General features: G+C 44.1%; 1 protein-coding gene across 2 annotated transcripts in view; it reads right to left on the minus strand.

Annotated features, from left to right (window-relative positions):
- LOC135099907 (unconventional myosin-IXb-like) overlaps positions 1 to 26,666 on the minus strand; it is a 111,899-nt gene that overhangs the window by 28,759 nt on the left and 56,474 nt on the right. For both annotated transcript variants that reach the window (XM_064002590.1, XM_064002591.1), the window contains exon 2: positions 15,939 to 16,415. In XM_064002590.1, the coding sequence (XP_063858660.1) occupies positions 15,939 to 16,415 (477 nt within the window). The remainder of the gene's footprint in view (positions 1 to 15,938; positions 16,416 to 26,666) is intronic.

The raw sequence follows: 26,666 nt of genomic DNA on the forward strand, positions 1-26,666 counted from the left end.
GGCTGGAATGGCGGCCAGGTAGCAACTCCCGCTGCCAGGTGTGGCCCAGGTAAACGAAGAACCCCCTCCCTCCCCGCCCTGCCACGGCTACCCTGATGGCAAACACACACGCTAGGGTGGTCGCAGTGCCTTGCCCTGATGTCAAGGAACAAAAAGCCTTCGAGAGGTCTTATCGAATTCTTTGAGTGACTCATTAACATTTTTTCCTTAAAAGTATTTGCATTAACATTGTGTGTCTCGGAACATGCTCAGGACATTATACACAACGCATTCCTATAGTACTCTGCGGCAGCCATCGTAATCCCCGTGCGACTTATGTCAGCTGCCTTAAGACGTCCTCTACAAACTCCCACGCCCAACAATGACATAGATACATCATGTATGGAACCAAACAATCTAGTTTTCCTTCTATGGCTTACGAACGATTGGTTCTTTATGTTCTCACGACGTGGTTTCAATGCCTCCACGGCCCAACCTCACGTCACCACCTGTACCTAAATTTCAGGAGAAATTTAACATTTTCCTGTTTTTTTTTTTTTTCCATGATACTTTCGGAGAAAATCCACAAACCATGAAACAATAAGGCAAACAACATATTTTCTCTCACATCCTTACTTTCACAATGCGTCATTCAGCATTCATTTCCACGAGTTTCACTGCAAGAGATACTCGGCATAAACAATATTTCCACTGGCACCGAAACACCATGAGGCATGAAAACCCATAGTTTTGGAATGAGGTGTCAGTAGAGAGCGTTCCGCAGTCTCTGATTCCCGTACTGACACTGAGGGACCCACAGCACGGCACGGTCTCGCGTATCACCCGCGAGGGGAGGATGAGCGCAGCTTCCTGTTTTGCCGGAAGCTATGCAAGAGCCACACTAACTATACACCAAAGATCGTGACTTTTCCGACTCGGCTGTTTTAAGTGGCTTTTATTTATTCATTTTTTTTTTTATTTATTTATTTATTTTATTTTTTTTTTTTTAATTCATGGAAAGCCTCACCCTCAGAATCCCATTATTTTGAGTAACATTTAATCCTTAGCTTTTTTTTACTTTACATTAGGCAAGATAAGGTACACAACCACAATAAGGGTCATCACATTAAACTTTCAACCAAACCTGGTGTTGTAACCCAACGAGAAGCCATTAGTTTTCCGCTGATGACGAAATTTGCTTTAGCGGTTGTTACTGCAACACAACATAACAAGGCCTTTCACCCCCCCCCACACACACAATCACCACAAGAAAATGCAATGGAACACCAAAGTATAATCCGTGGACTTTCACGATGGGGGTCGGATCTTGTGCCATCACTACAAGTAAGACGTCAACCACATTAGTGACAAGCAGTTTCAGATTCAAAAGATACAAACACACTTTCAGGGTTCTTATTTGTTATACTCAATCCCAACAGCGGAGCATCCTGCTCGGCGGATGGAAAGGTCTGGAGACTGAACTTGGAGAAGGCAGGAGAAAAGCGGGTTGTGTTGGGGCTCGGCTGGAGTCACATTAGTTGTGGGATCCTATTAACTCTCACCTCAGCGGCCCACAAGCAGGCATCCCCTATTGTTCCCAACGTCACTTCCTCAGAAAGGGGGGGAAACGAGGGCAGGGCTGGCGGCAGGGCTGGTCCCGGATACAGTTCGGCAGCACTCGCAACGTACTCCCCGAGGCACTGCGGCCCACACTCAAGGAAATTTTCCGATGCATTCGTAAATCTGTACGAGTTAATTTCTATCACACACACACACACACAGCACTTCTTCAGACGTTTTACATTTCACTTCACTTCCGTCAAGACACAAATGATCGACATGGTGTACTGTCTACGCTCAGCAGCTAAAACCGTGGTGTGTGTGTGTGTGTGTGTGTGTGTGGACGCGCGCGCGAGGGCGTGCATGCGTGTCCGCTCTGCTCTTGCGCCTGTGGGTGTGCAGAGCACCCAGTGAAGTAGTGTGATGTGTGTGTAGTTGTGTATGTGGAATGTGACGGTTGTATGTATTGACAGGTGATGGACAGGTATGAAGTGTCGACTAGCGTGGTGATGTGTGATGGTGAGTGTTGTGGTGAGCGTGTGGTGTTAGCTGGTGCAGAGGTATGTGATGGTATGCGGTGGCGTGTGGTGGCGACGGTGCTGCGGGTACTTGTTACAGTGAGGGAGTGAGGCGCTGCCCGACCCGCCGCCCCTGGCTTCTGGGCTGCCACACACCACCACACCACACCTAGTTAATTACCTCGCTTCTGCCTGGCCGTCCCTCGTGTCTCCGTAACGACACGTTGAACCCTAAACAACATGATTTGCCGCAAACACATACAAACGTCTCCTAATAAAGATCAATTCTCGAGCTTCCAGAAACGTTTCATGGCACGTCAAACTGTTCAACTGTGCACCATCCGTTAATAATTGCATGGAATGAGAAGGTAAAGAGCATGAAATAATGAATTCTATGGTACTAAAAAACCGGTCAAGTCATCAGGTAGCATAAATAGCGCCTCCCCTCAAACTCTCTCCCCCACCCCCTCAACCTTACCCCAGCCTCTGTTCGTCACCGGCGGCGGAGGGAGGGGCGGAGAGAAAGACCGGTGCCACCTTCACTGTATTTCTTGCTGAATATTGGCACGACCTCTACAACCTACTAACTGTTAAAAAAAAAAAAAAAAATGACTATACCATATTCTGCACAGCCTTTACCAAAATGGTCTCTCAGTCGCAAGAATTTGATTAAGAGGAAGTTATTTTCAACAAATACTTGTAAAAATATTACATTACTGAAGGAAAAAAAAACATCAAAGGAAACATAATTTGCACACTAAAGACAAACGGTCAAAATTATGCCGTGGATAAGGGGGTCTCATAGCGAAGATAGCGAACGCTATATATATATATATATATATATATATATATATATATATATATATATATATATATATATATATATATATATATATATATATATATATATATATATATATATATATGAGAGAGAGAGAGAGAGAGAGAGAGAGAGAGAGAGAGAGAGAGAGAGAGATATTTACATGCCGACGAAAAAAAAAAAAAACGGAACGGAGAAAAAACGCTGGTGTGGATCGGAATGAAATAAAAAGAAGTTACGATGCATGTGATTGCTAAAAAATATCATATGTTCCATGAAATCCTAAGTAACCAAAGCTTGCCTAAAACCAATCATAAGAATGATAAGAAGATTAGATTGATAATGCAGAGCTGCTGACCACTAAATGAACGCCGTGCCTAACTTGATCATTCCTAAACAATCCCGCCATCAAGGGAGGTGCCTCGCCCCCACTTCGACACACCAAAAGACTGAGATCCTGTGCGCCCTACGTCGTCGTTAACACCTTCAATAAGTACCCAGAAGCAGACCTGCCGCAGGGGGTGTGAGTGCTGCTTCTGGCCAGACAGACACTTTGTAATTCTATCCCTTGCCTCGGCGCCACACTACCCAAACTAGTCAGGCTCCGGTGGGAATAGAGGGACGACTTTCGACCAACTGTCAGTTGGTCAAGCACTGTCACCAACAGTACGGTTACATGTTTGATGAAAACCCACTACTTCACGAAAGGGAAGAAACCTACAATGCCGATAATTCACAAAGATATTGGGGTCGCTGGGAAGCAGAGCAGATCCATTCCCTTCTGGGTCCAGGAATCTCCAGGATTCTGTCAGCCTTTCCTGGCGATCCCCGCCTCTTATCCTCACCTGCCTTTGATCTCAGGATGAATTACCGCGTGTCGGATTCCCTTGAAAGTTTTGTGTCCTTTACTAGAAGACTCTAACGAAACCGTGCAACTGAAATGACTATCTGCTATTATTTTGACTCCATGTTTGTCAGTACAAGAAACTAAAACGTAAAACCATTGAGTGTCGTATGTTCGTCACAGTTCATAATAGGAACATTTTCAATACCTATAGAAGACTACAGGCCCTTGCATGCTTCCACTAACTTTTATCGGGGGCCGATGAAAGAATGACTTAATTAATCGCAATTCTGATAATGACTCCTACATACTACAACAACGATGAGGACGACAGGAACAAAAATATTTGCAACGGCAACAGCAGCAACATGAACAAGAACAGCAAGAGAAACAACAACAACAACAACAACAACAACAACAACAACAACAACAACAACAACAACAACAACAACAACAACAACAACAACAACAACAACAACAACAACAACAACAACAACAACAACAACAACAACAACAACAACAACAACAACAACAACTACTACTACTACTACTACTACTACTACTACTACTACTACTACTACTACTACTACTACTACTACTACTGCTACTGTTGCCGTTGCTGCTGCTGCTGCTGCTGCTGCTGCTGCTGCTGCTGCTGCTGCTGCTGCTGCTGCTGCTGCTGCTGCTACTACTGCTGCTACTACTACTACTGTTGTTGCTGCTACTGCTACTACTACTACTACTACTACTACTACTACTACTACTGTTGTTGTTGCTACTGCTACTACTACTACTGGTTCTACTGCTACTACTACTACTACTACTACTACTACTACCACTACTACTACTACTACTACTACCGCTGCTGCTGCTGCTGCTGCTGCTGCTGCTGCTGCTGCTGATGCTGCTGCTGCTGCTCCTACTGTTACTACTACTACTACTACTACTACTACTACTACTACTACTACTACTACTACTACTACTACTACTACTACTGGTGCTGCTGTCCCTGCTGTTGCTCCCACCACTACCTTTACTACTGCAGATACTTTCCGTCAAAAAAGGGCAACAACAAAAGTATTGCATATCTTGAAGAATGATGTGATGCTTGTCTCCGTTTAGGGACGAGCATTTAGCCTGCAGGGCCGAAACAGGCTTTTTTTTTTTTTTAACACTACTTGGCCATGTGATGTGCTGAGTACATCCTAAATGATTTGGGAAGAATGAACATATACCGTTTGGCTTATGAGCATTTAAGAAATGTTTCAGACCTACAAGTACTTATTTTTGTCATTTAATCATTTCTTTGTATCCATCAACGCTCCCCCCCCTCCGTTTCCTCTCTCTCTCTCTCTCTCTCTCTCTCTCTCTCTCTCTCTCTCTCTCTCTCTCTCTCTCTCTCTCTCTCTCTCTCTCTCTCTCTCTCTCTCTCTCTCTCAAGTATTCTCGCCGCAAACACTGGGGGGAAGGAACATGACTCACTTCCACTCCAGTAGGAAAATCAAGACATTAAGTACTTTTTTTTTTTTTTTTACCCCCAACGTAAGTACTTTTTCTTGCTCGGTCACGGGTCAGTGGCGCGGACCAGAAGTGGGATGCAAGACACCCTCCCCGGCGCAGCGTGTTCCCTGCCTGCAAGCTCTGCCTGGTCCTCATGGCGCAGGGAGTCAGGCGTCGCTATATCTCTATTCTCAAGGCCTGCTACAAAAAGGTGTCATTACTTAGGAACGAGTCAAAGCAGTAACTCAATAATTATGACAGTGTGCGTGACAGCCGTGTGCTTAGCTTGCCAAATAATTTTCGCCAGCAAGTGCTGCTGGCCGTGGTCAGGTGTCGAGGAGTCTCGGGGTTGGGAGGGAGAGGTTTGGATTTAAGGGTCAGTGGCGGTGGGGGTGGTGATAGTGATAACGTGTGTGCGTGTGTGCAAGCATTGATACGGCAGTAATTGTAGGATGCTATCAGTGGGACGTAAAAACTTATAAAGACTACTTTCAATTAATTGCTTTTCAATAGAGACTCAATCAGAAACAATCACTGATGAAATTAGCGGGGCACGGTGAAGATTCCAGCCTCAACTTGCTTAGTGGAATTACATCGCAAGAGCGCGCGCGCACGCACGCACGCACGCACGCACGCACGCACGCACGCTCTCTCTCTCTCTCTCTCTCTCTCTCTCTCTCTCTCTCTCTCTCTCTCTCTCTCTCTCTCTCTGTTCCGTTCCATCAGGTGTGCGCGCGTGCCGCCTGCCTCCCCTCCCACATGCATTAACGTCTGTATCGAGGCAGACCCCTGCTATGATTGTAATCAAAACAAGTTATTTAACCAAGAGGATGCCCGCAGGCAATCTATTGTCCACGAAGACCATGGATTTTTTCCCCGATACTCTCGTATGTTCACACAAATAACCCACCTTCAACTCACTTAACATGAATATGATGCATTTCCCCTGTCTGAATATTCACACGTGACTAGTGTTAGTCTTCAAAGTGACTCCTCCCAAGCGTGACGGTACAATTAGCCTAAGTTACGACCCTCAGTTGGGAAGATGATGAACTGACCTGGTAATTTTGCATGTTTCGTGTTTGAGGCACATCGACCAAACTGTGAGGTGGTGGATAACGGAAACGGGGTGGACTGGTAAAGGGAGATGCACAGGCAGGGGGAGCAGCACACTGCGATGATAAAAAATATTGGTGCTATTCAAGGCAGACAGCCGAAGGCATGAAATGGAATTAATAGAGGAAGGCAGTACGGCAGTGAATGTTTGCTAATAGCAGGTGAAAATAACAGGTGAAAGGAGCATGAGGATGCAGGAGGAAGCTGGATAACAGGAAGCGGCAGCAACAAGTGAAAGCAGTAAGTGTTGTAATGAGATGGAAGTAACAGGTGGCAGGATCAAGCGACTATGACAGATGTGCTAAAGAAAAGACACCAACAAGAACAACACTCGATGACAACAGCAGATGGCGAAAAACAAACTAAAACTCAAGATAGAGACAGCGGGTGGAGTCCAAGTCACTAGGTGCGTTCGACACCACACCACTTGCCTCATTCATAAACCTGGAGGAGTCTTGGCCCCTCCTCCCCGATGACCCTTCCAGCACAACGCACAACCCACTCCCACGACTCAGCATTCAATAAATAAGGAGTACTAAGTGCCTCGATCAATACGGCATAAACAATAAGGTCAACGAGCTATAAACAAAGGCAATACTGCAACAATGAACTGCTCTCACCAGCATCCCTAGAGAAGATGAGAAATATGAGAATGGAGAGTAAGCTACCAGCGACTGGAAGAGGAGGAAGAGGAGGAGGAAGAAAATAGAGTCGGCGGAGTGGTAGAAGTAGGAGATGGCATGCAAGGTGTTGGCCGGAGGCTGAGGAATTTAATATATGATGGGTAATTGCTGGCTTGGGTCGGCGCTGGGCAACTGTGCAAGCCACCGGCATGATAACCCGTCCCCATCCGAGCCTCCCTCATCTTCCCTCCTCTCTCCTTTCACCTCTCCTCGCTCTTCTTCCCTTCTGTGTCTGTCTTCCCACTATGCTGTCCTATCTTCCCTTTCCTTTGTCCTGTTATGCTCTTCTTGCCGCCGGGCAAAAGGGACCAGATACCATTGGCTGGGAAGTAACCAGTCTTTCTACAGCAGGGAACCGCCACCTTACACGAGAAATTTTGGAAATGGTCCAGACAGTGTGGCAATACTGGTACGTCATCTTTCAGCATTATTTACCTGCCAAACGCTTCTACATTTTTTCCCCCATTAAGTGTCACATTTTCATTGGTGCATCTTCAGATGTCATCGGTGTTTTTCTCGACCACTTCCTCCTCGTCCCACGACAACACAGGAGGACGTGTTTCTCAAGCGGCCACACAATCCTGCCCACTGCTGCTTCCTTCACCAGCACACCATCCAGCTGGCTGAAGTGTAAGTTTTTTCAAGTGTTATCGTGCCTCTGGATCTTCTCGAAGACGACAGGCTGAGTAAGACGATATCTGGAGGCGGAGTGACACATGCAACAGCTTCTGACAGCCATATCGTTAGGGCACCTGAATACTGGTTCTGACAGAGTATAGGGGCCGGGAGGAAGCAGCGAACGCGTTGTTGTAACATATAATTTGTAGAACAAATGTATGCTATCAACAAGGGACAGGGAGGTGCGGCCGCATTACTAATTCAAACCTCAGATCATAAGATAAAACCATGTTGCTTAGTCGATCGTATCTCACCTCCCATAATTGTTGGTGAAAATGGTTGACTACCTCCGTTAAGCTCAGGGAGAGTGATTTGTATACAGAGTCCTTGAAATGTGTGTGTGTGTGTGTGTGTGTGTGTGTGTGTGTGTGTGTGTGTGTGTGTGTGTGTGTGTGTGTGTGTGTGTGTGTGTGTGTGTGTGTGTGTGTGTGTGTGTAAAGATGGTTGAAGTTTAATACATCTCTCTCTCTCTCTCTCTCTCTCTCTCTCTCTCTCTCTCTCTCTCTCTCTCTCTCTCTCTCTCTCTCTCTCTCTCTCTCTCGCTTTCACACACACACACACACACACACACACACACACACACACACACACACACACACACACATTCACTCACTCACTCTCTCTCTCTCTCTCTGTATATATATATATATATATATATATATATATATATATATATATATATATATATATATATATATATATATATATATATATATATATATATATATATATATATATATATATATATATATATATGGTAGTTGTAGACTGATAAGCAATATATGCTAAACACATGAATACTCCACGCACGCATTCATGCATAAGCGCTCTCTCTCTCTCTCTCTCTCTCTCTCTCTCTCTCTCTCTCTCTCTCTCTCTCTCTCTCTCTCTCTCTCTCTCTCTCTCTCTCACTCTCGTTTCCACACACACACCTAGAAGCAACTAGGTACGGGATGTAGCCCGAGTGGTTGTGACCTCGCTTTCCCGATGTGTGGTGTGTCAGTGGTCTCAGTCCTACCCGAAGATCGGTCACTAAGAGCTCTGAGCTCTTTCGGTAGGGGAACGGCTGGTTGGGTGACCAGCAAATGATCGCAGGTGAATCACACACACACACACACACACACACACACACACACACACACACACACACACACACACACACACACACACACACACACACACACACACACACACACATGAGCGCACGCGCAAAGAGAAAGTGTGTATGGAGCAATAATAAAAAAAAAAAAGGAAAATAGAATAAGCACAACCCTGCACTTCACACCCGAAGCTCGTCATCATTCCAAAGTAGAGTAAAGAAAACTGTGGATGGACGATGTTACGTAAATACTTTGATGAAGGACACTGTGGAGTAACGGGCGGGAGGCAGATAATGACGAGGACAAATGGAGTGGCATACACAAGAGTAGCACACAGTAAAGCGTCTGCTGGCTTGTATTGAGACTATTCGATCAGGCAGACAATTCCATAGATCTTTGTTATAAGTGTGGGGAAGGAAAAGAAGGCTCCTCCGCCCACCGCCTCCGGCACGCTGCTGACAGGAAAAATGAAAGGGAGAGATATGGAGTAGTTTTCACTTTTTTCCTGCTAGCAATGAAGTGGAAAGAAGGTTGCAAGGAAGAACTTCCTATTTTTCTATCCTAAGAACTTCCTATTTTTCTATCCTATTCTCATAATACACACATATATACGACCATTATGTGGTAATACAGATCAGCACACATGCCTCATTGTAAGTCACCAGTTTTGATGCGGGTTTCTCCTGTGTTCCAGAATTCTTGTGAAGGAGGAAGAAGAGGTATAGTTGTGGAAACAAAGTTAAGGACGTGAAGGAGTTAGGAAAGCAAATGGGATTGTCTTATCCTCTCTCTTTGTGTGTGTGTGTGTGTGTGTGTGTGTGTGTGTGTGTGTGTGTGTGTGTGTGTGTGTGTGTGTGTGTGTGTGTGTGTGTGTGTGTGTGTGTGTGTGTGTTTCTGAGATTTCAAGGAATACTGCAGGAAACAAGTCTCAAGAGCCCAAGTATGGTTTAGTGTTATTTAGTGCACCTGCGGGCGAAGCAAGCGTGCACTGTTTGTGTGTACAATATATACGATTCTTGACAAACCGATGTCCAGCAGACCACTTCATCATCAATTTAATCAGCAATATCTGCTAGCAGTGAAGAACAGACGGAAAACATATATGACAGATTACCGGAAAATAAGAGGCGACTCGGCAAGGGCAGTGGAGCAAGCGGATAGCGCGAGGCATGAGGGGGGCGGGGTAGGAGTCACCACCGCCTGTGGCCGCTACCTGCACTGCGAGAAGAATGCTCAACAGCACGGCCTTAATACGACCCGGGCAGGTGAAGCGGTCGGCCACGGGAGAACGCTGCTCAGGAATCCTGAGATGTGTTCACTGAAGTTTTATGCTTAGGATACACCTAAGACGTTTATGCTTAGGATACACTAAAGTTTAGAGGTTAATTTACAAGGGACTGGAGGGGAATGAAATCAGAGAGCGTCTGGAGTGTTGGAGGGTCAAACGTAGTTGTGAGGGAGGAGTGCAGCGGTGACGGCGGCGGCGGCGGCGGCGGCGGCGGCAGCGGCAGTGGTGGTGGTGGTGGTGGTGGAGACGAGCACGGCGGTGGATGTGCGGGCGGGCGGGGAGGGGCCAGCCGCTGATGACCGGTGGGGGCACTCATCACTTATTACTGGGCGGGGTATCGGTCGCAGGATCTGGTGCGCCGGGCCGTAACTACAGTACGCCACACCAACCACCAGCTGCCGCTTGCCGCCCGGGCTCCGCTCACATCCAGAAGAGGTCTTCCCTGCTGCCGGAGTTTGTACTTCCAAAACTGACCCTGTTTTTAAGAATTCATGGTTGTGCTTGGGACACCTGCCATAAGTCAAATAACTGTTTTACCCTTTCCTACAAGTCTTAAAAAGACGATAACAGGTAACAAGGAAGAGCATCAGCTCCCCTTCAGCTGGGGTAGTCTTGTCTTGAGCTTTGAATGATAACATTGTCAGGTGCTCTGTGGCTAAAGTTAAAAATGCTGTGCATTCGTCCAACTGGAAGTACATGACTTCCATTTGATGTAGTACGTACAGTCTTGATGGTTTACAAGCAGACCTTAAAAACAAATAATATCTAGATTCTTAAGATTACTGTTACATAAAAAGACAACCATACGTGTCAGTTGCATTAGTGCGCCTTGTTGGAATCTGCAGTTATTTTCTAGCTATGCAGACATTTCCAGTCGAGTGTGTTTGGGATTGAAAAATGTGTATTTTCATAAGTTTTAAGACACGGCAAGTCATGCTAAGTGTCCCCTTCAACCCTCTGGGCAATAGCATGACGCCAGCTGCCGTCTTCTATAAAGCACTGAAAGAGTAGGGGACACTAATAAATATACAACATTTGTTTTTACCTCCACCTGTTCGATCAGATGGTTCTCCGCAACCTTGTTATGGTCGAAGATATGAAATCCAACGACATTTTTGTACAGTACCTTGAAAAAACGTAAACAGCAATGAACTTAATTTTCTTTATTTCACAGGCTTCTGTCATTGAACCCACACACGAACATTAGACGCTTTTCATTCTCTCCTGACAAGTTAAAGAATGTTTGGCGATGTTGCGTCTCCATGTCAGTGTTGGGTCGCCGCCACACACTGGGCTGCGGCAGGTTCGTTCAACACCTGACCCTCCGCAGTGCTGTCCGAGACCCCCGAGGCGCCTGCCATGCTCACAGGTGATGCCATTCGTGAGGCTTTTCTCGCTATATAACAACGTTTATAAAACTAAGACTCTGGCTCACACATGCTTTTGTATTATGTTTAAACATTATCTCAAAAAGAAAATATCCACACAAAAGCACACCAGTTATCCTAATATTCGTCAAGGTAAAAACGAGCCTACGATTGGCGAAAACTATTTTTCCTCCCACTCGCGCTGCGCACAGCGCCTCCACGAGACTAGGAGCTGACTCCACCTCAAAGACGATCCTGAGTCGCGACTGTTGAGAGAGAGAGAGAGAGAGAGAGAGGAGAGAGAGAGAGAGAGAGAGAGAGATTGTTACGCATGGCCAGATCTTAAATAAGAGAAAGGATTGAGGGTCTGTAGTAGCTCATGTATCAGTCCAATCATTCACTCACTCACTCAGTCGATAAATTGATAGAGGTAAATTATTTTGCTCTCTCTCTCTCTCTCTCTCTCTCTCTCTCTCTCTCTCTCTCTCTCTCTCTCTCTCTCTCTCTCTCTCTCTCTCTCTCTGAGGCTTATGGTAGAGGTACGAAGGCTGACAAAGCGTGTTGCACACTACCTGACGGGTCGTACAAACTTCGGTTTTTTCTTATCTTATCTAAGAAACTTCCGTGGCGTTAGCATAATGTTTTGAAAGTAATTTTAGTGTGTGTGTGTGTGTGTGTGTGTGTGTGTGTGTGTGTGTGTGTGTGTGTGTGTGTATATATATATATATATATATATATATATATATATATATATATATATATATATATATATATATATATATATATATATATATATATATATATATATATATATATATTTTTTTTTTTTTTTTTTTTTTTTTTATGTAAGAAGGACACTGGCCAAGGGCAACAAAAATCAATAAAAAAAATGCCCACTGAAATGCCAGTCCCTTAAAAGGGTCAAGGCAGTGGTCAAAAATTGGTAGATAAGTGTACTGAAACCTCCCTCTTGAAGGAATTCAAGTCATAGGAAGGTGGAAATACAGAAGCAGGCAGGGAGTTCCAGAGTTTACCAGAGAAAGGGATGAATGATTGAGAATACTGGTTAACTCTTGCGTTAGAGAGGTGGACAGAATAGGGGTGAGAGAAAGAAGAAAGTCTTGTGCAGCGAGGCCGCGGAACGAGGGGAGGCATGCAGTTAGCAAGATCAGAAGAGCAGTTAGCATGAAAATAGCGGTAGAAGACAGCTAGATATGCAACATTGCGGCGGTGAGAGAGAGGCTGAAGACAGTCAGTTAGAGGAGAGGAGTTGATGAGACGAAAAGCTTTTGATTCCACCCTGTCTAGATGAGCAGTATGAGTGGAACCCCCCCCCCCCAGACATGTGAAGCATACTCCATACATGGACGGATAAGGCCCTTGTACAGAGTTAGCAGCTGTACCAAGTTTGCACTGCCCCAATCAGAAATTTTAGAAAGATCAGAAGTCAGGCGTTCTGTGGCTTCCCTGCGTGATATGTTTACCTCCTGAAGGGTTGGACGTCTATGAAAAGACGTGGAGAAGTGCAGGGTGGTATCATCAGCGTAGGAGTGGATAGGACAAGAAGTTTGGTTTAGAAGATCATTAATGAATAATAAGAAGAGAGTTGGTGACAGGACAGAGCCCTGAGGAACACCACTGTTAATAGATTTAGGAGAAGAACAGTAACCGTCTACCACAGCAGCAATAGAACGGTCAGAAAGGAAACTTGAGATGAAGTTACAGAGAGAAAGATAGAAACCGTAGGAGGGTAGTTTGGAAATCAAAGGAAAAATGACAGCCTAGATATGAAGAAACGGTAAGAGAGAGAGAGAGAGAGAGAGAGAGAGAGAGAGAGAGAGAGAGAGAGAGAGAGAGAGAGAGAGAGAGAGAGAGAGAGAGAGAGAAATACGAAAAAGAGGAGTAGTTCAAGAGTGATGATGTATTTAGGGATCCCTGACTGTAATACCTGGGTAGAATAAAAAAAAAAAAAAAAATATATATATATATATATATATATATATATATATATATATATATATATATATATATATATATAAACATCAATAATATGGCTGGGGATATGTGAATATGGGTGCACTGTGGGCTGAGGCAGGGAGGAACACAGCCACACCGCGGCCAGCGTGGCACCATCACCACCACTCACGCAACCTTTCGTGTTCCTAGAATTAAAACCTTCACATATTGAACATAATTTATTTTATCTAATAAGACTGGAAGAATTTTTATTGCTTCGTACTATTATGACATGTAAAACGGACTGAATAAAATGGTGTTAAGTATGATGGCCTGGCAACTCAATGGTTTCTCCAGCTAGGAGGCGTCATCTGCGACTGGCCAGCGAGGGAGTCTTTACTACACACTGAGAATTAATATCTGTATACATTCATTATCTACTCAACATACCTGACGGGCCTTTGGGAACAGGGTTCAGCAGCCAGGTCTTACCTGTCCCACAACAAATGTTCGTGAGAGCACAGAATCGGACAAACATACGTACATACATCACACGACCTACAAGCCGCACTGTCTGAGTGGCGAGGCGTATCGTTTAGGTTCCCTGCTTCGAGGCTGTTCGGTACTTGGACGATAGAAATGGGTTTTAAACAACACACGAATATGCAGAAAGGTTTCATCATATGTTTAAATGACTAGTCGCCCAGCCTGCAAGTGTGGAACGTTCCCCAAGCGAAAAAGATAAATTAACGCTGTGCTGACTTGCAATTTTTTGTTACAACTATAATGAGTATTATTGTTGTTGTTGTTTTTCCGGTCAAACTATTCACAAACCAACACAGCTTCAACTTATTTTATCCAGTCGAGCAACGTTCTACATTTGCAGTGTGAACGCCCATTTCTTCACTCAACACTTTAATGAATGCCCCAATGCCTCCACCTCATTCCCGCGAACAGAACACAACATACTGATATCTCGAACATGGTAGAGCCACCCTAACATCTATTACGCAACTTTCTGAGCTTTTGTATACATCTATAAGGCACGTACAAAATCGGTCTTTTCCATTCAAATTGTCCGCATCATTTCCTCCAAGTGCGTTTATCAGTAAATCATCTTGTACTGAAAACAGGTATCGCCACCCAGCACATTCAGTCCTATCATCATCCTCAACTACTCATCCACTCTCCTTCTCACGATGCTCATTATCACCATCCTCATCTTACTTTCCTCTCTTCGGACAGTAGGTAATATAAATGAGTTCAACGTTGCTACACACACACACACACACACACACACACACACACACACACACACACTAAAAAGACAATATTAGCAATAATAGTATACACAAAAAGAGGAAGGCATCCTATCCTTCATCTAATCTCGAGACCAGACCACGAATATATTAAACATATTTTTTTTTAACATCAAAGCGAAACGACGATAAATTCATTAACCCAGGGAAAAATGAGAGCCTAGATAAGAAGAAACTGAGAGAGAGAGAGAGAGAGAGAGAGAGAGAGAGAGAGAGAGAGAGAGAGAGAGAGAGAGAGAGAGAGAGAGAGAGAGAGAGAGAGAGAGAGAGAGAGAGAGACTGTAAAGTGCGGTGAGATATGAACGAAAAAAAGAGAGAACACGGAAAAGAGACGCAAAAGAGACGAGTACTTAAAGCCTTGTGTCGCTCAGAAGTCGGCTTGGTCTGGCAATGTCAGGTCTCACTACGTCTTGGGAGCCGAGCGGAGACGGATGATCCTAAATGTCTACAACGGCAATGAGTTACGACGAAGGAAACGTAGAATTAAGCTAATGAGGCCGGCACGTAAGTACCCCGCCGATCAAAATAATCACACAATCAGTTAGGTGAGGGCGACTGCAATCATGCAAGAGGTTCGTTCTCCGGGCAAAATGATGGAGTGAGGAGTAGGAAGAGAAGGGGAAGGGGGAGGAGGAGGAGAGAAAAGAGATAGGAATAGTCATGGCCTCTAGCCCTGTGGATGGCGTGGCTTCTACCTCGCGGATGGTTGATAGTCGTGGTGAACAGTTAATCATAATTAATTGACGCAGACCTGCATAGTCGTGGTGGTCAGTACCCTGATGCTGAAGACTAATTGCTGAGCCGCATGATGGATGGCGACCCAGCTCACCAGCATCAGCGATAAATGAATAAAACGCTAAATGTAAGATCTGAACTATATAGTTGCCGGGTGCTTCTTTGGACTGCCACATTTGCGCTTCCAAGCAGTTTGTTGTACTGCCCCGTCTGACCAGTGAGGTGGGAGAGAGGATAAAGCAACCTTCTGTGTGTAAGATGTCGCATTACTACTCCCATACAATTCGTCATCTGTCTTGACAAGTGACCTATAGTATTTCAAAGACTGGGAGCTGTCAGGCTACAATCTAGCGGCATCTGTAGGTGTGAGGAATCTTAATGGAAAAGCACCATTAGGCCGTCGGTGTCGTGGCTGTGATAAGAGGCGGGAATGAGATGATTAATGTTGCTCTGTACCCAAGAAAAGCAAACTTACCCGCCAGGAACGACTGTGAGGAGTTGAGGCCGTCTGCCAGGTTGGAGCTGTTGAGCGTGATACGACTCTCGGAACCTCCCGATGAAGGAGTGCCACCACCAACGGGGAAGTTGAGTGGCAGTAGTGGGGCGGTGCCGTTGTGGGGCTGAACGTTCTTGTTATTGTTTGTGGTGGTGGTTGTGGAGGGGGACGCGGGGTTGGTGTTTGGGGCTGACGGAGTGTTGGACGTGGTAGTGGCGTTGTTTTTGTTGTTATTATTGTTATTGTTACTATTGTTTGTGGCGTGAAAGGATGAGTTAGCAGAAGAGGCAGTGAGGGTAGTGGTGGTGGTGGCGGTGTTGATTATAGGGGCGGGCGGCGTGGTGGGCCGGGAATGGTGGAGTGCAGGCGGGAGTCTCGATCGAAGAGTAACCAGCTCACACCCGAGGGATCTCAACCGCTGCTCCAGCTGCGCCGCCTCACTCGTCCCACACGCATCTGTGGAAGCAAAAAAACAGTGACACATTAAACCTGGAAGTCTTACCAGGGCGAGGTGGCCCACCCCCTATCCTGGAGCATCGTGGCCACCATCAAACATTTTTCGAAAAGACTACATGGTTTAAAAGAAAAATAAGAGATAACACACATCCAAGAACTGCAATCTATTTGCAAGTAGCTAAATTTACGGATGATAGGAGGTATAAAATTCACTCTTCATGGAACCTGTGACTCATTCACCTCGGCCGTCCCCCCCCCCACCCCCACTCCACAGTCGGTGCTCCGCCTCGACGCTCACAGGGCTTTCCTTGCGGCTGGGGAGGACTGCTAGCTAACTCTCACAGACACCATCCTTCCCCTTTATATAAAGCTTCACCAAATCCTGACACGAGCCTTTCGCCATGATCCTTCATCTGATTAATTTATTGATTTAGTTACAGACTGATTTCGTGGATTTCTGGGGAGTGTATCTTACTTTTTGAAACTAAGTGTTGAAAGCGAAATGAGCAAGGGAGGAGAAAAGTAAACAACACACTAAGGAGACAGACTAGGGTGAGGACGGAGGGTGAACCACACACTGAGCGAGGCAAGACTGGACTGACTGCATCTCGGTGATGACTCGAAAACAAGTTGAAGCGCCTTAGGTGAGGAACTGTGGGAGAGTCTGGGTTCCTCGGATGCCTCAGAACCCGGCAGGAAAGAGCATCTTACTGTAAGGTGGATGGAAGAAACCTGCCTCGCTTTCCTCTCTTGTGAAACTCTAGTGAGTGAGTGTGTGTGTGTGTGTGTGTGTGTGTGTGTGTGTGTGTGTGTGTGTGTGTGTGTGTGTGTGTGTGTGTGTGTGTGTAGAGAGGGGAGGCGTTCATAGGACGAGGAACATTGTCAATCTTTCGTGAAAGATGTCATGCCTAGGTCTCGTTTCTCACTCACTCACTCACTCACTCACTCACTCACTCACTCACTCACTCACTCACTCACTCACTCACTCACTCACTCACTCACTCACTCACTCACTCACTCACTCACTCACTCACTCTCTCTCTCTCTCTCTCTCTCTCTCTCTCTCTCTCTCTCTCTCTCTCTCTCTCTCTCTCTCTCTCTCTCTCTCTCATGCTTATAATAATCCTTTGCTTATCTGCTTAATCTTCTGTCGTACATAAACATAATCTCTTCATTCATCAAAATGAGGAAAACCATGATGCTGTTCCATGAAAGTCTACATTTCACGGTAAATTTCGCACAGACCTCGTAGTTGCAACAAAATTTCTTCCTGCTGCACCACGTTCTTCAATACATGACGAGCTATGCAACTCAGAATATCCTTGACTCTCTCGGATACATCTGTCGTCGGGAGCAGCGGCATCACACCACCTGCATACCTTACATCACTATGACAGGAGTCAGCAATTCTTTTTCGACTGAAACGTGCGGTTAGGCGTAGGCTAGACTAATCAGATTCCACTGACCCACTGCTGCTTTGCTCAAACAGTTCCGTGGAATGTTAACGGAGCATTATGTTAGTACTTGACAGTGTGACGAACGAGGCACCATTTTGCCGCCCACCGCTGTTTGCCGGCTCCCGACACTCGCCTAGCCTCCAGGCTGCGAGAGAAGCCGTCTGTCTGGCGCCTTACTTTAAGCCGCCACACACTGCAAACTGGAAATCTTGATCAAACCACAAGTAATTATTACAGCCAAAAGCAAAAAAAGAAAAAAGGTAGCTGTGTAAGCAGGCCTGTAGGCATATATAAATTAATTTATGTGTGTGTGTGTGTGTGTGTGTGTGTGTGTGTGTGTGTGTGTGTGTGTGATGTACCTTTTTGCAAGCAGAGGACGCGGACTAAGGCAGGGGAGGAGGGTTGGGTTCTCCCAAGTGAGGGTTTGAAGCCAAGTGAAACCGGCATTTTCAATGACAGGACACTGACACCCGGGGCGTAGCGTGGGCCGTAGCGTGATAGACGGAGGGCGTGTCAGGAAGGCAGAAGCTTGGTGATGGGTGGCGCGGTCAGTGGCTGTGGGCGGGCCAGGTCGTGACTGGCGGGTCTCTGCGGCAGGTTGAGTCGTGACGACAGCGGCAACCAAGTGGCGCAGCCGCTATCATTACCAGCACCCGCCACGCGCCACCACCACGCCCTGGGTCCCTCGCCCTTTCAACGCCTTCCACTGATTTCCTTTTGATTCAGATTTGCATGTCACATTTCAGTCTTAATGCGCACGACACTCCTCCGCGCCCTCGCTACCGTAGCCAGGAGGGTCAGCAGACTTCAAGTTACGTTGTGTCCAGTGCTCGTATTGATGAAATCTCCATTCCATCAAAAGTTGTCAGCCAGTGTCTCCGATCTGTATAGGTACAATCAGGGAAGATGAATCACCGTGAATTAAAATAAACAGACCTACAGAAATTTTCATATCAGAACCGTCAAGATGTTGGCGTGAACATCGCTACTACTAACACCGATGTGAGGAAGAAACAACACAGGGTCGACATATGCATCATGTGTTTCATACCAAAGAATCTAGTACATATTGAATTTCTCCGTAATTTTCTTTCTAGTAAGGGAAAGAAAAATGGTGGCAGGTGCCTTCGGGGAGCCTGGCCTCCGCCCCCTGCCACCCCTGCACGCCGCGCCTCAAACGCCACCTCAGACACGAAGAGTTCCTGTACCATTCGGGAACCACTGTTTGGCATACAACGAAACCAATAATTTTCACAAATGTCTAAAATCTGCTTAAATTGAGTTCCATAACAACCCAGAGAAGAATTACAGGTAATCTCTTTCATACTGACGGATCTTTTTTTTTTTTTTTCAGGTGATGGAAGGGGAGCGGCAACAAGCGGTTGGCGAGGGAAGGTGGTCAATGAAGTTCTTGGAAAACACTGAATCGCAAGCTATTCTGGTGCATGAAATTACGTCAGGAACCACAGACACGAGGCTGCACGCTACTAGAGCACCTCCATCGCAACCGCTTCCTTCGACTGTCAGACTGTTATGGTTTTCCTCCTTTTTCAGTTCCCGGTATGCTTTGAATTTTACGCCACACCATATGAGTCTGGCCCGTGTTCAGAAACGTTTTACTCTACCTCTCTCACCACAACTAATTTCAAAGGTCACAGAAATGATCTGACGGGTTCTCAAGAGTGCTTCTAATAATAACGTCAATTTTTTGTTAATCTGTCACTAGAACCAAGAAAACACATTTAAAAGTCAGTGTAGTGTAGTGTAGGTGCGACGAAGAAGTGTCTCAAAGTATGATACTCAATGCTACTCATTCCCCAACTTGTGACAACTGTTTCTTTTCGCCCACCTTCCTCCGGCGCTCCGTCTTCCACCAGCAATGCAGGAGGAGGCTACAGCGACTGCCCATTCCCCACCCAACTAACTCTTCCCGATGAAGACAAGTAGCAGTGCAGGGATAATGCTGCCACTGATACGTTCTTCACACCTCTCGTTCCGCTTTAACCTCCCCGTCCACCTCTCTCTCTCTCTCTCTCTCTCTCTCTCTCTCTCTCTCTCTCTCTCTCTCTCTCTCTCTCTGCTACATTTAATTTCTTCTTTCTTGTCTCTGTTTGTTCATCTCTTCTTACTCCATCTTTTCCTTACTCCTCTCTCCATCTTCTCTCCCTTCTCTCTCTTCTTCGATAACACACAAAAAAAAGTTTACGATCCTGTGATTCATATCTTAATTACTAAGAAGACACAAGGCTTTGATGGCGACGAAGATACAAACTTGCTCAACAAGTATCGTTCCTTCCTCCGCCGCAGTGGTAAGGAGCGAGCGCAAGAGTAAGGTCAGGAGAAAGGACGCTGACACTACATTACATTTTGAGTTACAATGGATTTCTTTACGGTATTTGTCCTCCCTCCTCTTTTCCCATCGTTAAGAGCATAAAGGACAAACTGCAGCAGATATGTTGGCCTTTATGATGCTGCGTTATGCTACACTATCAAGAAATAAGAACATACGAACATAAATATAGCAAGCAGCAAGACGACACTAGGTTTACGTGCAGCAGTTCTGTGTGATAGTGAAGGCACCTAATATCGATCCAATTCAGAGGTGTAAATTAAGAGAATGGTTGTAAAATAAGACGAAAAAAATCACGATAAACGCAGCTTCAAATTGGGAGAGTTTAGGAAACTGAAGGACGATGGTGTCTCAAATATCAATGGGCTCGATGCTTGAGTTCTCATCGCGGTGGTGTCATGGCGTGATGTCTTTAAATGTGGACTCCATGTCTTGTGTAAACTGAAGGAATATCCAACTCGGGGGATGAGCTGGACCGTCAAGGAATACCAGTTACTAATTACCCTTTCATCATTGCCATTCCAGTCTCCTCATTTACTTTTCTTCTTCTTCTTCTTTTATTCTCGCTGTCGTTGTCCTCACTCTCCTCTTCTTTTTCCTCCTCCTCCTCCTCCTCCTTCTTTCCCCTTATATTTTCCTTTGTTTACTTTAATTATGCACGGCACCAAAATTTAGCAAGACTCAGAGTGGCAGATCTAGGTCTCTCCACTTCAGTGCCCCCGCCTCCTCCTCCTCCTCCTCCTCCTCCTCCTCGTTCCTCCCTTCCCCATAACCACATTCCACATTCCAGCCTCTTTTCCTTTTCCAGTATCCACCACTCTCCTATACGAGCCGTTGTAATAACTAGTCGCTATCAACATCCCCATCACGAGGATCACCACCATTACCAGCACCACCGTCAACACCATGACAGTCATTACCCCTTCCCCCCATAACTGCCACCATCACCACCACCATCATCATCCTCACAGCTCAACGCTACACATCACCCAACGTTTTCACTCACTCGCGCGTGTGGACGTTCATTACGGAGCTTTGCGTTGCTGTTACGTCACCACCACCACCACCACAACAGCTTCCATTGCCTCTGAAACACCTGCCACAAGCTGCTCGCCGCTAATGGGAGACGCCTTTAGTCCCAACTCTCCTCTCTCTGTGCCCTCCCATTAACCCCTCTATCCACCAGCCGCCGTGCACCAAACTACTGCCACGACTCTCTCCGCATCAACACACAACTTTGTTTTCATTATGGAAAGTTAGAGCAGCAAGTAATTATGCTCCATTACAGAACTCCAACACACCGGTGTCTTGGGAGAAAAATAACCGTAGTAAGTCATCTCCCTCGTGATCCACCCCCTCACCACAACCACCACCACTACCACCCCGCCCGCGGAGCCATTCCAGACAGGATGCGTGTAGTCCCACACTCCAGCGTTTCGCTCTTCCCAGACGATACGATTATTTTGATCATGTATATTTCTGACGTCACTTTGCACAACACAATAAAGAAACAATGCAAACAACTCAAGATTAACAACACCCATACGTTAACTAACAAAGAAAAAAATATTTGTCTGGTTGTCATGTGATCTGCGTGCAGGGTTCTGTCCCCCTGACCTTCAAAAGCCACAGTCTTATACAAACGAGGCCACAGTCACACCTCCCATTCTTCAGCCTGGCTAATCAGCCCCTCCCCTGCCCTCTCTTCCCATCATTTCGCTACCGTTCCTGTGGGGATGTTACTCCCTCTGGCTACACTGTGACCAGTATAAACGATCAAAAAAACTGGTAGGACTAGAGACCGGTGGATGGGTATGCCGGACCGGACCAATGCTCAGCGATGGACCCTGGGTGGTGCATGAATGAGGGTTCGAGTAGCGACGGGGGACACCTCATGCCACACCTCATAACGTCACTCATTGACCCACGCTCCGCTGCCCCGTGCATCATATCTCCAGCGTTACAACTCACCCAAGAGTCGTTGTGTCATCTCGCGCAAAATCAATATTCACGCTTGACTGACTTCATACACTGAACTTTTTCTATCGTCTTCGCTCTAACATACCAGAGGCGTAATAGTCAAAATATACGTGAGGGAACCATGACCTTGTCCTCTCAGTATGCCCTTCAGTCTTCCATGATCTTCTCTCCCGCCATAACATTCAGACAGGTAATCATAACAGGTCTTCTTCGCTGAAACACACAGAGCACGGAGTATCAGCACTGCATGGCTGAACTTTCTACGAAGATGAAAGAAAAAAAACTTTTGTCGCAGCCGCCGCTTGCAAGTCTTTTCATAATCATAATCAAAATCCAGTGGTCACACCTGCTCCTCCCGAGGCTTTTAATCCTGTACTGAGGACAAATGTACAGTACATTTTTTTTTTTTTTTTAGGATGGGAGGGAGGGGAGGGAAAACGGCATTCGACTGGGATTGCAGTTGGTTCGGTTCACCGTTCACCACTCCGAACCGTGAGTCTCAGTCGGTGCAGGTTTCGTTGTTCGAAGCTGTGCCGAAGCAAAGCAGTGCAAGGCCTTGCCTCACTAAGGATGGTTGGTTCGTGCTCTCATTTCTGAGTTCCTTCCAAAGTACATTTCATCTAAGAACATTCCGTCCACAACATTTCTACAAAACAAATTTTCTATATCATTTTTTTTTTTTTTTTAGAATAGGTGGATTAACTGTGGATGACATTTTCATGGAGGAATATCTGTAGATGGAATTTATAAAGTATCACCAGTCGTAGATTGATAACGTTTGAAAAACATCAAATAATTAAAAAGTTTTAATAAAATGCAGCGACAAAACCCTATTAAGAACATAATATATAAACATTTTGGTCGCCATTGTAATAAATCTAAGCACAAAAAAGGTTCACTTACATTGTCTTTACTTAAATAAATTAATACACATTATATATATATATATATATATATATATATATATATATATATATATATATATATATATATATATATATATATATATATATATATATATATATATATATATATATATATATATATATATATATATATATATATATATATATATACCATCACACAAATTTCAGGTTTCCTCTCAAAATCACCCTTGGCATGTTGGGAAATCAATTAACCTCTAAAATCATTTGAGCAACTAATCGATGATTGGATCTGATTACTGGTTGGAGCCACCTCGAATTCAATGGGGATGACACTTGGACAGGTCTGGCCCCGGGCTGCACATTTTATTATAGCACATACAAAATTATATATATATATATATATATGTTACGCATAATGTGGACAATTGCCTAATGTGAACATTAGGCAGAAAATTGCCTAATGTGTACATCAAGCAAGTAGGTTGCGTAAAGTTTACAAATTGTTAACATTAGGCAAAAAATGCCTATTGTTCAAATTATGCAGCTCAATTTTGCCCAATGTGAATAAGGAAAACATAATTAATTAATGCAATATTAGTATAAGTAAAATAGGTCAATCGATCTCAGGATTCAGTTGAGTCCAATCACAAATTTTTGCATGATCTGCCTGGGTGACAGCGCGAGTTGCATTTAATTTCTTTTCTTAGGCAGCTGCACCTTCCTGATGTACATTGAGTAGTACATTGACACTTTGTATAACCTTGCCCACCAGTGGCTCTTGCTGTTGCTGTTCTCATCGATAGGCAGATATCAGGAACCTCTTCAGACTTTATAAGGGTCTGTTTGATCCCACTTAGGTCAGCTGGTGTAAATTTTGTTCTAATAATAACCTAACCTAACCTAACCTAACCTAACCTAACCTAACCTAACCTAACCTAACCTAACCTAACCTAACTATAACAGACCCAAAGTTTCGAACAACATTCGAACAAAACTGTAGACACTGGTTTGTCATTCAATTCACATTAGGCAAAATACCCTTGCCTAATTTGAAAATCATGCCTAAAGTGGACATTAAGCAAGTAAGTTGCCTATTGTCAACATCGTGCAAACAAATTGCCTAATATGAAGATTAGGCAATTTCACTGCCTAATGTTCACATTAGGCAATTATCCACATTATGCGTGACATATATATATATATATATATATATATATATATATATATATATATATATATATATATATATATATATATATATATATATATATATATATATATATATATATATATTACTCTTCCTATCTTTTGTGTACTAGCCACGTAATCTTCATTTTCTCTTCCATTTTCATTGCTTTAGTCCATTACTGATCACATAATTTTATTATCAACATCATCTTTACATACACGAACACTCGCACAGTCTTGCTGTAACTGAGAACAACAATCACCTAACATAATATGTTTCAGTTTTAGCACTGTCCTCATACATACTTATTTGCTTACTGAAAAATAATGCGACATCATTTACTTGCCCCTGGACACCACTTGTTACGTTGTGTACGTCTAAATCTCCCAACATTCTTCCCATCTGTCAAAGGTCAGGTAACTTTTCTATCATTTAATTCTTACAAATTACTATATTCATTTTTTATCCCTCACTTAATTTTTCACAGTAGCCTGTCTTTACTTAGTCCATTCTGAAATACTTCCTTTAATTAGAGATATCTTTGAATTCAACGTCCACCATCTTCCCTATCTGTCTTTTCCTTTGCTAATGAACATGAAAAACAATCCTTGAACCTCAGTTGCGTAAAGCAGCCGGTGCTGTACAACATTCCACGAGTATTCCTGGCCACCTTGGAGATTCAACATCCTAAATATTTTCTAAACGTCCAATTCTTCAGCTTGTTTAGAAAAATTTCCATTCCGTCTCTGTTTTCTGTAATCACATATGTATACAAATAGATGAATAGGCAGATAGATAGATAGATACATACATAGATAAATAGACAGATAGACAGATAGATAGATAGATAAATAGACAAATATTGATCGATCGATAGATAGTCAGATAGATGTGTGTGTGTGTGTGTGTGTGTGTGTGTGTGTGTGTGTGTGTGTGTGTGTGTGTGTGTGTGTGTGTGTGTGTGTGTGTGTGTGTGTGTGTGTGTGTGTGTGTGTGTGTGTGTGTGTGTGTGTGTTTGCGCGAGCGCGCGCTATCTTGTGAGTGGGACTATTTGATGCTGCATTTCTCTGGTGTTCCATACAGTGACAATCGTCTCTGTGTTAAAGGCTCACAATGTGGATGACCATCTACAAAATGAAGATTTAAATTCCAAGCAACTTCTCTAATCTTAGAGTTTATTTATTTTATTTTATTTTATTTTTATTTATTTATTTATTTATTATTATTTTTTTTAACCAGAAAGTTACGCCTCGGCAGACACAATCTTGTTGGTGTTTGGCTGCCTTTGACAACTCGAGCTAATCGTCCGGCCGCCTGCAGCACAAAATGATGATGGCGCCTTATCCCCTCCTTACCTGTCCTAGCTTATAAATTTTCTCAACTCTAACATTTGAGAAGAAAATTAAATAAAGCATCAGATTTTATTATGTCAATCATCAAAGAAATAAAAAAAAATAAATACATAAAAATAAAATGGAAGCCAAAACATTTGCTTGAACGATTCTACGATTCCTCTTCAAAATTCGGCGCTATCCTTATCATGCCTACCAATGAAATTCTTCTTATTGATGTTTACTCTTCGTTCCTAACCTTGAGCCGAAATGTTTATATTCGTCATGCACTCATCCACCATTGTCGTAAAGAATTACAGTTCGTTGCTCACACACTGCTTTGTAATTTAATATTCCATTTACATCGATGAATATTAAACCTCACTGTTCTTCCCTATAGGAAGTCTGGCCATATTCAGTCACATCCTATTCCAAAAAAAGCTACTTTTACGGTCTTGCATGGTCTTGCATATTATTAGTTTACAGAGTTCATTCCTTTCCTTTCTAAATATTTTGAGATTATCTTAAAAATCTTATAATTATACATATATCTGCTCATAATTTCCATCTGACTCTATGAAGAACGATCCACCGGAGATTCTCTGATTTTCCTAACTATATTCTTTCATTCATTCTTAAAAGTCTCAACGAAATATTTACTGTTGCTTAGGGATTTATATAAATCTTAAATTACCAAACAAGCATTTTACAGAATCTCTGCTCCTCTCTGTATCTTCAGTCAAAGTTTCACTCTTACCTATTCGATGCAGCTATCACAGATGACCACTGTTCTGCTAACCCTGCCATTCAAGGAGTTCCACATGATTCTTTTCCGTTACGCATGTTTCTAATTGCCATCAGTAATCTTGTCAAGTGTCATGATCCCTGACGCTGATTACTTTCCCCTCAATATTTCAAAGGCTTGCATCACACGACTCTCCCGTGCAGCTCAGAGACAGAATGGAAGGCTTCAGAAGAAACACGAAGAATCAGAGTTAAGATAATACATGTAATTTCTCCACTTGTCAACTATGTAAAACTTTCAAGGTAAGGTCCC

Source organism: Scylla paramamosain, chromosome 4 (assembly GCF_035594125.1).
Source record: "Scylla paramamosain isolate STU-SP2022 chromosome 4, ASM3559412v1, whole genome shotgun sequence".
NCBI classification, from domain to species: domain Eukaryota; kingdom Metazoa; phylum Arthropoda; class Malacostraca; order Decapoda; family Portunidae; genus Scylla; species Scylla paramamosain.